At 42.6% G+C, this 13360-nt stretch overlaps 1 protein-coding gene across 1 annotated transcript in view; it reads right to left on the bottom strand.

Annotated features, from left to right (window-relative positions):
• RANGAP1 (Ran GTPase activating protein 1) overlaps positions 1–13360 on the bottom strand; it is a 45365-nt gene that overhangs the window by 30191 nt on the left and 1814 nt on the right. Inside the window, exons 2-3 of the mRNA XM_060245359.1 lie at positions 2657–2806; positions 361–488 (exon numbers count right to left, since the gene is read on the bottom strand). Coding sequence (XP_060101342.1) covers positions 361–488; positions 2657–2768 — 240 coding nt within the window. The 5' untranslated portion in view covers positions 2769–2806. The remainder of the gene's footprint in view (positions 1–360; positions 489–2656; positions 2807–13360) is intronic.

Here is a 13360-nt window from a genome sequence, read left to right as displayed (position 1 = left end):
AAATTAATTTTCTGCCTTGAAAAACAATGATTTTCAATCTATGCTTATTCCACCAGTTTGAGCTGTGCTTTAAAGCTAAACAACAGTGCTTATCAAAATCAATTTGCTACTAGTTTTGATTCTTCAGCAGAGTTGCAGGCAGTCCCATGGTTAATGTCATACTTTTCCCACAGAACTGCTAAGGTTCTTTTAGCATATTCCTGTATTTGCTACTCATTCACACAGAATGTCAATAGATCCATTTTATTTGCCAGTTCAAGGAGTAAATGAACATGCAGTACATTTCTGTGACCGTAATTTTGCCTTTCAGGATCAATAGACAATATATGCTTTTTGCTCATCTGCCTTTAAGATTCTTACCTTCAGCTCAGGTTTCTTCTCCAAAGCCTTGGCTATGACCTTTGCTGCCTCCACACCCACAGTGTTTCCTTCCAGACGCAGTGCTTCCATGCCATCAAACTCCTCTATCTCTTTAATCACTTCTTCAGCTGCGTGGAGTATGCAGAACATTATTACTCTCCAAAGCTAAGATCGCAGTGTTAAGTGTGCCAGTTGTGCCACATGAAACTCTTGGAGAGCTCTGGAGGCATGACTGACAATCCTAGGTTATGTATCAAGAGAGACTGAAGTTGCTCGCCTGTAATCATTGCCCTTGCTTGGCCTTCTCACAACTAGCGTGGCTTTGTTCTGGAGGAGCAGATAGAAAGCATTTGTTTATGACACTCTGGTTAAGATCATTTGTTTATGAAGCTCTACTCCAGCAACTTAGAGCTGCAAACCAGGTGTTTAAGGTTTATTGGATTTATATCCTGCTCTCCCTGCCAAAGCAGGCTCAGGGCAGCTCATAATCAGTCAATTCATAACAATTGAACAATTAAATAGTTAAACAATTAAGAGCAAATTAAACAGTTAAGAACAATTAAAACAATATGGTGCTAATTATATTTGACATTTTCTTGCTTCAGATGGCATTCAGTATATATTAAATGTATATCGGACACACCATATCAGTTCTTCCATGTTAATTAAAGGTGTAGATTTTTCTGTCATTTAAGACCCCACTCTATGCAGTATTTCATGAGCTTTAGTTGCAGAAAGAGACTGTAGGTGCTGCTCATGAAACTAGTAAAGGGTTTCTGTACATTATCCCCCACCTTCAAAGCTACAGGCCCTTACTGTCATTTAGCGGCTCATGCTACCCCTTCTTTTTGCCCTGTCTAAAGAAACCTTTCTCCCCACACACCTGATTTTACTTATGCTTCTGTTCCCCCAGGCTTACTATATCTGAGACAGCTCTGAAAATGTACATAATTACTGATAGATTTGAGTTTCCTTGTGACGAAAACATTCTGCAAAGAACGTAAAAGCTGGGGTGGTGACAGAATTCCCCTATAATGCAAGAACATTCAACCACTAATATGCAGATGATAAAAAGTTCTATTTCTCCTTAATAGCTAAGCCAAATGGATCTGCAGTTTTGAAAAGGTGATTGGAGAGGTTAATGGGATGAATACGGGCCAATAAACTGAAGCTCACTCCAGACAAAGTGAGGTGCTACAGGTCAATGGAGAAACTGCTTGGGGACTTCAGAGTCACCTTGTCCTGGAGGAGGCTGCATTCTTCCAAACGAGCATGTTTGTAGCTGGGGGGAACTGCTAATGGATCCTGGCTTATGGTTGGAGAGTCAGGTTTCATTCATGGCACGCTGTGCCTTTTACTAGCTCCACCTACTTCACAAGCTACAGCCATTCCCTTAAGAAGCATGATCCCTTGAGGCTCACCTGGTGCCTACTTTATTTTCTTCTAGGCACCAGCTTAAAACACATCTTTTAACCTAGGCTTTTAATTAGGGGGTTTATCTTACAAGCTTTTTAATGGTCCACTTGAGTTTTAATAAGTTGCGTTTCCAATTGTCCTTTTTAATTGTAAGCCACCTTACAACTCTGAAGAGGTGGCATAGAAATATTCTAAATGAGTAAGGAAATCACTCCCAGCGGCTGGTTACACCTCTGCCTTTGTTTCAGCAGCTCTCTGTCACTGGGCATCACAGCGAGTCTCCTTCCAGTATTAGGGCGGCCTCTCCCTCTGCTTTTGGAGACATAAGCAATATTGTGGCAGGGCTCTGGGCAGTAGTTTGCTCAAGAGAAGGATGAGAGGAGAAGGAAGAACAAATGCACAGCAGCTGACTTTTCTTTTGAAAAAGAAAGACATAGATGGAACTAAAGACCCACAAAGGCAGTAGTTTGCTCAAGAGAAGGATGGGAGGAGAGGGAAGAACAAATGAGAGGAAGAGGAGGAGAAGAAGAAGACATAGATGGAACTAAAGACCCACAAGGGAAGTAAACCAGACCTAGTTTCCCTGCAGAGGGGGAAAAAAGCCAAAAGACTACAAAGTCCTGTGCTTGCAGAGGAGGCAGGAAAACAACTGGGGGTACCTCCTCCTCAGGGGTGGAAGGAATTACCTCCTGTCTCAAGGAATTATAGGAGATGGAATACTCTCCTCTCCTGAAATGAAACCATACTTTTATACTTCTGTAATACTTCATCTTCACATTCCTTGACTGAGCTTATATTCTCAAAGATTCCTTGCCTTGAAAGAGACTTTGAAACCATGAAGACTTTGAAACCCTCCCAGCAACACTGCTATTCCTCTTACCATCTTCTGCTGTATTGAGCTTCAGGCTTTTTCCTTTGAAACTCAGCTGTCCTCCGCCCACCTGTGTTTTGGCAAGTGACTCTGCCAGCTTAGAAATGTCTTCTGATGCCATGTTCCGGGCTGTGTCAGCCTTACCAGTTGAGAAGAGTGCTGAGAACAGAAGTTACACACCATCAACAAATACCGAGGGGGGGGGGGGGGGGAGAACAGCAAGTATGTCATTTTTCAAGAGTATCCTCTGAAGTATGCCCAGAAGAAAAATATCACAAAAGCGGAGCAGAGAATTAAATTATGAATGGAGCTGGCCTATAAGCCAACAAATTCAACTGAGTAACTACAGTGGCTCTCTTGTGACATACTATATTGTAACAAAACAGAAGGGGTCGAAACAGACCAATACTAGGGTGCAAACTACTTGTGAGGAAGACAATGCAAGTGGGCCACATTACACATTTCAAACTGGGAGGACCCATAGAAGTATACAGTTCCTACACATCAGTTTTAAGAACAGTCAGTTTGAAAACAAATGCTGATGAGGTAATGAACAGATAATTTACTACTGCACACTATAATACGTCTGTAAAGTTCCCCATGGTTTAGCTTTGTATTCAGAGCATCAGCACATTTTGAGAAAGGACTGCTGGCAAGAGACAGGATAAGCTATGGCAAAACTGTCAGCTGGTTGGTCCAATTTACTACTCAGCAGAATCACAGAGCGACATACTTTTCATATTTAAAAATCAGTAACATCCATATAGCATTTGTTAAAATACATTTTGAGTCCTGCTCCCAATTTCTGTCCTCAATCACACCCCCTGAATTCTACTACCTGGAGGAGAACCCAAGCAAGAAAATGCTTGCAGCATTTGGGTGGGAAAATAGCACTCCCAAAATTCTACAGCCAGTGTCCTCTTCCTCAGTACTTACTCCACTCTCCTGTCAATAGAATGAGAAGGAAAACATTCTCTCACACATTCGTGCTGATTCTCTAACTGAGCCAGCCACTAATAAAACAAGGGGGGAGGGATTCAATAAGCAACTATAGTGAAGATTAGTTTTTAACCAAACTCCAAACTTCATGCTACACTACACTATTCACCATTCAACATACAAACACATAAGAAACAGGTTAGGAACTAAAGCTATGGTGTTCAGCAATAACACTATGAGGTCAGATCTTCCTTGCTATGCTTCCTGGATTTGGAAAAAGGTTACATAACACAGAGTGTGGAAAATGTAGTAAGGGATATACTGGAAACAACAGAAAACTCTTCCACTTCTATATTTGGCAGCATTGAATTAGGATGTCTTTAGGCCACAAGTCCAAGGATCTATCTGCTAACATTGGGGTTCCCAACCACCAGGCCACGGACTGGCACTAGTCTGTGGCCTGCTAGCAACTGGGCCGCAGAGCAAGGCAGAGGTGCTGCACCGCCCCTGCCCGCCCAGGACCCAGGTGGATGAAAGAGGTAGTGTGGTCTCACTCCAAAACTGCCTCCCCTGCCTCGGAGTGAGGCCACACTGCCTCTTTTGTTCGCCTGGATCCTGGGGCAGTGCTGCTGCAACCTTAGCCTACACCTGATCAGCTGACTGGCAGGAGTCTTTAAATGGGAGAGGGAGGCAGATTGGCCTTCTGCCTCCTGGCCACCTAGCAGGGAAGTGGCAGAATCAGTCCGTCTCTCCCCCCCCCTTTAAAGATCTTCATGGGGGGCAGGGATGGGATGTGGGCAGGGGGGGCAGCCTGGAGTGCTACCCGCCCTCCTGCCAGTCCGTGGAAAAATTGACTTCCATGAAACTGGTCCCTGGTGCCAAAAAGGTTGGGAGCCACTGAGCAAACAAACAGTAAAGCTCTCAAATGTAATAACCAATTCATCAATACTTTTGTCAGGAGAAAGACTGAAGTCAGAGTGCTTCCCTCCCCCCCCCCCCGCCCCCTCCATAAAGGGTTTGCAAGTCCTAACATATATTTTACTGTATTTTCTTTTAAAATCACAAGGTTACTTTGTTTTCCAGTGATTTTACAAGGTTGGGAGCTTTTAGGAGCATTATTCAAGCCCATCATATGGTGACACAGTTCTGGAAAAGCATGTTAGGATATTATTGTTGTCCCATTCAGCATTTATGTTGTTATAGTCAGTGCATTATATAAAACATGGGGAGAAGCTCTCAAAAGGTGATAGATTAGCATGAATTTTTAAGCATTTCTGTGAAAACGAGGAAACGAACAGGAAAAATATCCTACTTTGTGACATAGTAGTATATTTTCCTGAACCGCTTTCATAAGGTTTGGATGCAGGTAATATGATTTGAACCTGCAGGCATGATAAGAATATGATAATATAAACCCCCAAACATGGTGAGAATGGCATACTCTCAACTCCCAATTAAGACACTTACAATCAAAGAGCCAAGCCTTGGTCAGAAAAGGCCTCTAAGTGAAAAAATGAAATTTCTCTTAAGTGCAATAACACAGGATAAAAATAGTTACTTTTATGCCAGAACAGAATTTCTAAGGGAAAAAGAAAGACTAGGAATATATAGAGATTTAACAGGTGGAGGATTGGCTATGTTAGTTTGGAAATAAAATTAAACAGAAATCCAGTGGCACCTTACAGATTTTGGGGAGGGGGGAATTCCCACAGATTCTTTCCTGAGTCAGAGCACCACATGTATGAGGTGTATATCCATGGAACAAATTATACTTGTCTTTTAAGACACTACTGGACTCCTGCTTAATTTTTCTGCAGCACCCCCCAGGGATGCATGTGTAGCACTGATTTGTTTTTCTCTTGGTCAAGAAAAATACACTAGCAATTAATACAATTTTATACAAGTCACAGAATAAAGCTCTCTCAATGCAGAATTCTGACTTTAAAAACAAAAAAAGAATACACAGAGCTGTGTATGTGTTCCAAGTATTCTATAACAATTTTCTTGTTTAGCTAATACAGAGCATCAATTGTTTTCATACAAATTTAAAGTCTACATCAAAACTTATATCGCCAGTGTTGCCTTTGCTTGCCAACTTTTAAAACTGGACCATCACTATTATTTTTAGACTGGAGGTGTCACATTCAACACAGGAACCATATTAGCACTTAACATACTCTGTCAACTACCTTTCTAACAACATTTTTTCCAAGCAGAATTATTATTCCAATGTTGGTTTGGCACACATTTTCCTTTGACAGCCCCACTATCATTTTAATCTATCTTTCTATTAATTAACTGAAATACAGTGTAATTAACATTCCTGCCCAAAATAACAACCTATATATAGATTGTTTTATTAACTGACCAAGGAAAGCAGACTGTTTGGCCTTTAAAGATGTATTAGTGAATACAATGCTTGAGTCAAGAGGAGGGGCCAAATTGCAGGCTTTGCATACAGAAGGTCCCAGTTTCCAGACATCTCAAGTGATTGATATTGTGAGATTTTTGGTTCTGTTCATTGGTGTGCTTTTCTATCACAAGCCACCACCTCGGGCTTTGCTTTCCGGAAGAAAGATTGGGTAAAAAATTGAACAAATGAGATTATTTCACTGAAATGAACTAGAAAAGACCTTTTACAGAGACCCTGGAGAACTGAGATCAGTTTGATTTCACAGTCGTGAGTTAGATGGAGCAAGTGTATGACTCAGTACAAAACAATTACATATGTTTATATGAGAGCTATGCGCAAGATCACAGGAAATTTTCAGGCATATTTAAACTGCTTTTATTCAGAATTCTTATAGCCAGTCTCCAATGTTGTGGGGAAGAAAAATTTTCAAGAATAGAACACTACCCCCCAAAAAATCTTCTGTTACTATTTGTCTCCCATGGAAAATTTTCTGCCCTACATTTGTAAATATTGACTGTTTATCTATAGTGGTCAGGGATGTTGTGCTGCCAACCAGTCATGTAAAGCATGGACAAACCTCAGTGCTTATCCACAGTCTGGGCTTTTACATGGTGTTTTTGCCTTCTTTTGCTAATATTTAAATTAGAATTTGACAAATTTTCCCAGAAAGATCACAACCATGCCAGCCTCATCTCATAGAGTTTGGTAAACACAGCGGATACTCAGTGAATATTTGGCAAAAAATACAATGTATTTAAATCCTCGGAGAAGGAGTAATAGGAGACCGGTTTTGGCCACTGGTTGGTAGGGACGTAACCAGCAGTTTAGTGAGAGCCACTGCCCATAAATTAAGGAAGACCGGGTCCCCACTAGCGAATGATCATTTATGGAACTGGAGGCGAGATGCGCAGTGATGTACGGTGCAACTTGTGACTGAGAAAGGCATGGCTGAAACCAGTCTCCTATGACTCCTTCTTAGAGGATTCATTTCCATGTTATGGAAGAGTGCATTCCAAGTACTGGATTTTGGACTGTATGAGAGAATTCTGTGCACTGGGACTTTTTGTATTCTTTAATGTATTTTTGGTGTACTGTGTCTTTAATGACATTTCCTTAAAAGAATCAAGTGTGTGCTACTCACATACATAGCCTCTTCTCATAAGCATAACATAGTTTACAAAGTAAGCAAAAGACACAGCCTTACCCACCACAACTGATTTATTTCTAGCAGGTTGCCAACAAATTAATGCTCGTCATTTTATTTTAATACAAATACCGTATTTTTCGCACCATAAGGCGCTCCGGAGGATAGGACGCACCTTCCTCCTGGGGGGCGATCCGCTGCCTCTTCCTCTGATCAGGCGCGGAGGGGGCGGGTGCTTCCTACTTGCCTGTGTGCCTGCCTTCAGCTGTGATGTTTAAAGCAAGCACTGGGATCGGAGGGGGGAGGGAGCCCCGAAGCCCCTCCCCGCGAACCTCAAACCACCGGGAAGCAATAACATTATGCTGCTAACGGGCTTTACAGAAGGATTCCTCGGGAGGAGGAGATGGAAAATCACTTTCACAGGCATCACAAGAGCCACAGGCAAATAACGAGGGAACCCCAGTGACACCCCAAGTGGGGGGGGAGAGAAGTCTCAGGCAGCCCCCACCCCTGCCCCAGTCCTGGGCAGCAAAAACGGGGAGAAAGGGGTAACGCAGCAAGATGCAGAGCAACAGAAAGAGCCACACCTAGTGATGGACTCACGTGAAACCCCTACAGGTTTACAGGAACCCGGAAGTGACTGACAGGCTGCTTTGGTGGGCCACCGCGCCAGCCCCCTGGGTCCCACAACGATGGGATCGATGCCAGAGGGACGGGCTCAAAACACTCTATCACCCCTCAGAAGAACAGCAGTCTAGCTCACTTCCCCCGAGCCCTGCTGCCATAAGCCTCAAGGGGGCTCATTTTGCGGCATCTCCCGGCGGGAGGGTGGCACCCGCACGGGACACATATCAAATGAAAGAGGGGGCGCAGGGCTATCAGAAACAGCCGGCGGAGGGAGTCGGGAGCCCACCCCACTGGGGGATCCACACCCCGAAAGTGATGAAGGTGGTGCAGATAGATCCAACAGAGCAAACGGGGGTGGAGCAAGGGGAGGGTGACTTAGCCCACCCCCATCAACAAATGCAGTACGGCACGGGGACCTTAATGAGCACCAAAGCGCCGCTCGCGAATCTCCCGGAGGCGATGGGAGACCCGGGAGCGATTCAAGGCCGATGCAAAGAGCGCCGACTGTGGAGAGGGCAGCGTGCTTTCTCCTTGCCTGTGTGCCTGGCTTCAGCTGTGATGTTTAAAGCAAGCGCTGGGATAAGAGGGGGGAGGGAGCGATCCCAGCGCTTGCTTTAAACATCACAGCTGAAGGCAGGCATACAGGCAAGTAGGAAGCACCCGCCCCCTCTGCAGCCGGCGCTTGCGAAGCGCTGGGGCCACGTGGAGCGATCCCAGCGCTTGCCTGAAGAAGATGGAGCCAGGCAGGCAGGTGCGGGGGCAGCGCCAGATTGGAGGAAGAGGCAGCAGATCGCCCCCCCCGGAAGGTACGTACCTTCGGACCATAAGACGCACACACTTTCCCCCCACTTTTTTTGGGGGGGGGGGGCGTCTTATAGTCCGAAAAATACGGTATGTCACAAAATAATGCAATCAGTCAACACTGAGCTTCCACAACAGAACCCATGTTAGTTTGCTGCAACCCAAGACTGAGTCTTGTGTTGGTACCTTAAAGACTAGGAGGAAGGCAGACGCTTGTTTCTTCGCTCCTAAAAACGCTCCTAAAACGCTAAGTTGTTTTCAATCTTCTAACTTTTATCTTGCCTTGTTATAATTGTTTTTAAATAGTCTCATCTTATCACCTCACTTTTAATTTTGGTGCAGCTGTTTCGTTTCTCCCAAGCTCTGGCTGTTTAATCAGTTAATAAGCTTCTCCTTTTGTTTTCTGACACAGAAGCTGCTGCAGCTAACGAACGACAGCTGATGTTTTATAAAGTTTTACAAAGTTTTACATTGTCCTTCAAAGACAGGGGTTTTTTTCTTTTCCTTTTTTTTTAGAGTCTTTTAACTTGAACTGTGAATTTAACTGAAGGTTGAAATTAAGTCAACTCCTGTAAAGCAACATGGCGGAGTGCAGTCGACTACAGCGTTGGTTCTGACAAATTTGGCTTTTAAAGACATTTCACGATATTCTTAGCAGATGTTGTGGCTTTTATCTGTAATTTTTAAGATATCAATTGTTTGGTATTTGTTTTATTTATTTATTATCAGAACAGTGCCAATTACCATCCAACAGAACCCCCTTAATGGCATCGGGCAAGCGGCCAAGAGAAATGGAGGAGGAATCTGCTTCTTTGCCAGTTTGCAAACAGCTTAGGATAGAGGACTTTTTTACCTTAAACAACAAGTCCAAATCTGCTCTGCCGTCATTTGCTGTTGAAACATCAAATCGCTTTTCCCCTCTAGAGGACGTGTTGGAGCCAGCAGAAAAGGAGGAACTGACTAGTGGACTGACTAATGGAGGAGAAGATGGAAGAGAAGCTTGTCCTGTGGGCCAGCCCTTTTGCAACACTAATGAAGCTCTGAATGATAACATACCTTGCCAACTAAGTGACAAACAACCAAATAGGCATGCGGAGGGGCTGGAGTTGCTAGCACAGCAAACAACCCTGGTGGCAGAGGCCTTACAGACAATTTTTACTTACTTACGAGAAATAGTATCCTTGATAAAGGAGAGGGGTGGAGATTATGCAAAAGAAAATAAAGAACAGGCACAGGAGGGGAATAAAGCAAACGTTGTTAAGAAAAGAGGTCCAATAGGTACTGGGATTAAAGCTACTTCGACATCAAAGAAACCAAAGGTTGTTAAAGAAAATTTATTTTCATTGGTATACAATCCAAAAAGTATTGTTGTAAATATTTTCCCATTGCAAGGGAGATTTATCGATTGGAGCGCCAAATGGAAAGCAAAAGGACATTTAGCCAACTTACTTGGGATAGCTCCCCCTTTGGTTGACCTCATACAGATGGAAAGGCTGCCAGGTCCTATAAGATTTGAACGCTTTTTGCTTCATTTTAATACAGACAAAATTCCCTCGTACTTGTTTGCTTATGCCAACAGATATGCGGCGCTAGGGATTAGATTACAAAGACATTTCAAAAATGCTATAATTTCAAAAATAGTTGCAAAAACAAAAGATGGTGGTTCTAAGAAGGACTATAAAAAACAGTCACTGGTGGCAGAACTGGAATCTACCAACACTGTATTGATCTTAGATCAACCAACTCCTTCTAATTTACCCCCTCCTTTGCTGGAATCAGCTCTGAAGCCCTCTATTGCCTCTATTACCTCCATTAACTTAGACAAAGAGGCACCCCTAACAGGAGATATTGGGATTGGACAGAAAAATCTGGATTCCAGTTGGCCAGAGGAGGAACTCGAGAAACAACTGCTTGCAAAATTTACGTTGTTACAAGACTGTGAGCAAGAGTCCTTGATAGACCGTTTTGAACAATTGACATCTACCCTGAAGGGTCTCAGAGGTTCTACTGATTGTAGGGAGATGGAAATAGAGGGAAGTACTAATGCCTGTGAGCTGAGGAAGAGTGAAGGTGAAGGGACCCATTCTGCAGAGGAGGCCCATCATTTCCCATTAGAACCAACTATAATAATTAACAAAGGAAAGCATAATTCCAACCTGATTGTGGCAGCTGATGACCCTGAAATATGCGAAATAAGGGATGTCCCCCAAGCACCTGATGGAGGAAAATGCAAATGACTGTCCTCAACGCAAGACATGGGGATCACCAACAAACCTGTTGAAATTTTGTCATGGAACGTGGCAGGATGGCTAAGATGTCTTCATTCATACATAGAGGTTCCTTTTTTCCAGAGAGACTTTGATATTATTTTATTGCAGGAAACGTGGATGGCAGAAACTCTTTTGCTGGACGGTTATTCCTCCTATAGTTTACCAGCAGTTCCAGGAAAAGGTCCAGGGAGGTTAAGGGGAGGCTTGGGCATTTTTATTTCCAATGCCCTTAAGGTTCAGTGCGTGTTGAAACCCTCGCTGTCCCATTTAGCTATGGCTATATTGGTGAGATGGGATAGGGGAATCCTGATTATTATAAATGTATACCTCCCACCTCTAACAAAACAGACATCTATAGAAGAAAACTGGGCGTCACTAGACCAATTTATAATAAATCTTTCCCTGGAACACCCGGAAGCTCAAATCTTACTGGCAGGGGATTTCAATGCCCGTATGGGAATGAATGATGCCTTCTTAGCAAATAAATTTAATTCCCTATTAAATGAGCAGGAACAAGGCCAGAATGGACTTCCCTTCACAAGAGATTTTAAAGATTGTAAGGCAAACTTTGCCGGCCTATGTTTAGCTAAATTAGCAGGCAGAAGAGAGTTCCATATCCTAAATGGGGCATTCTATGGCGATCATCCAGGCGAATATACTTTTATGTCTGGGAATAGAATGAGCACTATTGATTATATGTTGGTATGCAATTCTCTATTACCTCTGATTAAAAATTTCCAAGTACTCCCATACTTGGAGGGTGACCATCTACCTCTATGTCTGCAGATAGCTCTCCCATTAAATCCTAACCAAAATGAGGTATGTTATACAACAAGGATAGGAATTATGGGGAAAAGAGTAAGGTGGGGTGGGGAATTGGATAAAAAAGTGAAAGAAATCTTAACTCCGGAAAATTTGCAGAAGCATGTGTTAGTGTTCATAGCTTTAGAGGAAAACCAAGACCCGTTAATAGTTTACCAAGATATAATCCAGGAGATTTACTCTATTATGACTGTGCCAGCAGGGAATAGATTACATCAGCATTATAGGAAAACAAAACGTTGGTTTGATTCTGAATGTGTCCAAGCAAAAAAAGAACTAAATCGTTTGTATTATCTTGCTATGAGAAGTAGCATAGAAAAAAGGGTAGAGACACAAAGTGTCCTAGTGAGCCATAAAAAAACCTATAAAGGCATTATTCAAAGGAAGAAGAAAGAGTATACTCGGAAACTATGGGAAGAACTTATGCAGGCTGTAAAACTAAAAAATTCTGCGCTTTTTTGGAAATTAACAAAGATTGGGGGGTTTAAGATAGCCTCTCCCCTGGACATGTATATTCCAGCGGAAACATGGACTGTTTTCTTCCAGAATTTATATGATGACAATGTCCAACCCTCCTTTCCAGGTAACATAGAGAACTTCCCACAGTGGCCACTAATAAATTTATTGTCATAAGTATTTACAAGCCAGAACCCACTTCATCAATTGCATAAAAGCTACGTTCATTTGACACAGATATATACCCTCGCTATGAACACCAGAAAGATTTGTAGGAACATTGCAAACAGATTCCAGAGCAGGGATGTCAAACTCATCTGTTACAAGAGATGGATTTGACATAAATGGGACTTTGGGGGCCAACCTATACATGTCATAAAATGTAATGCCAGGTACTGAAGATAAAAACTTTATAATGGATACACAGATAAACACAAATATATTATTTTTAATTTAAAACACAAACATGCTTAAAACTCTTGCGCTTTGTTTAAAATTGAAAGGTGGGGGAATAGTTGGATCTGGCAATAGTTTTTAAAATAAAACAAGTAAAAGCACAAAAATCACAGCAGAAACTGAACATTTAAAATGCTCTGAATCTGAGAAACATTAAATGGCTGGGCATTGCAAGCTTCTCCCCTCTGCCCCTGGGTCTACACAGATTAACAATAGCTCTCCAGTTTAATATGGCTGTGGGTTCCCAGGGTAGAGTACTCACTAGGCACCAGTTCTCAGGTTCACTCAGCATATATCAACCCTTTATTTGTAAGCAGCTTTAACTGGCCATAAATGCTGCAAAAAGTGAAACTGCCTTACCTCCACTCCATTGAAATACATTGCAACACAAATTTGCAAGGAAAACATGAGGTAGGTTTTCCATTAAGGTCTCTAGGTGCAGAGACTTTAATGGAAAATCCATTCGTGTTTTCCTTGTAGCTTTGCAAGTCCAGAAGCCAGCAAAGACAAGGAGGAAGGAGATAGGCACTATGCAGGTGTCTCCCTTCCTCAATTCTACCCTCACAACAATCCTGCAAGATAGATTTAAGCAGACAGAGAAGGTTACCCAGTGAGTTTCATGACAAGTTCTAGCCATACTAGCTACTCCTGACAACAAGTGAAGGTCTACTACACAGATTTATCCTGCTTTGCTAATTCATCAGCAGTTGGAAATGGTCTACAAACAGTATAACAGTATACTCTTTTCATGTGGTCCCATTTTCACCTGTGTTTGCAATGTAAGG

The sequence above is a fragment of the Heteronotia binoei genome, chromosome 8 (genome assembly GCF_032191835.1).
Source record: "Heteronotia binoei isolate CCM8104 ecotype False Entrance Well chromosome 8, APGP_CSIRO_Hbin_v1, whole genome shotgun sequence".
Classification (NCBI taxonomy): Eukaryota; Metazoa; Chordata; class Lepidosauria; order Squamata; family Gekkonidae; genus Heteronotia; species Heteronotia binoei.
The sequence above is the reverse complement of the archived record's forward strand: the minus strand, read 5'-3'. Positions and strand labels throughout refer to the sequence as shown.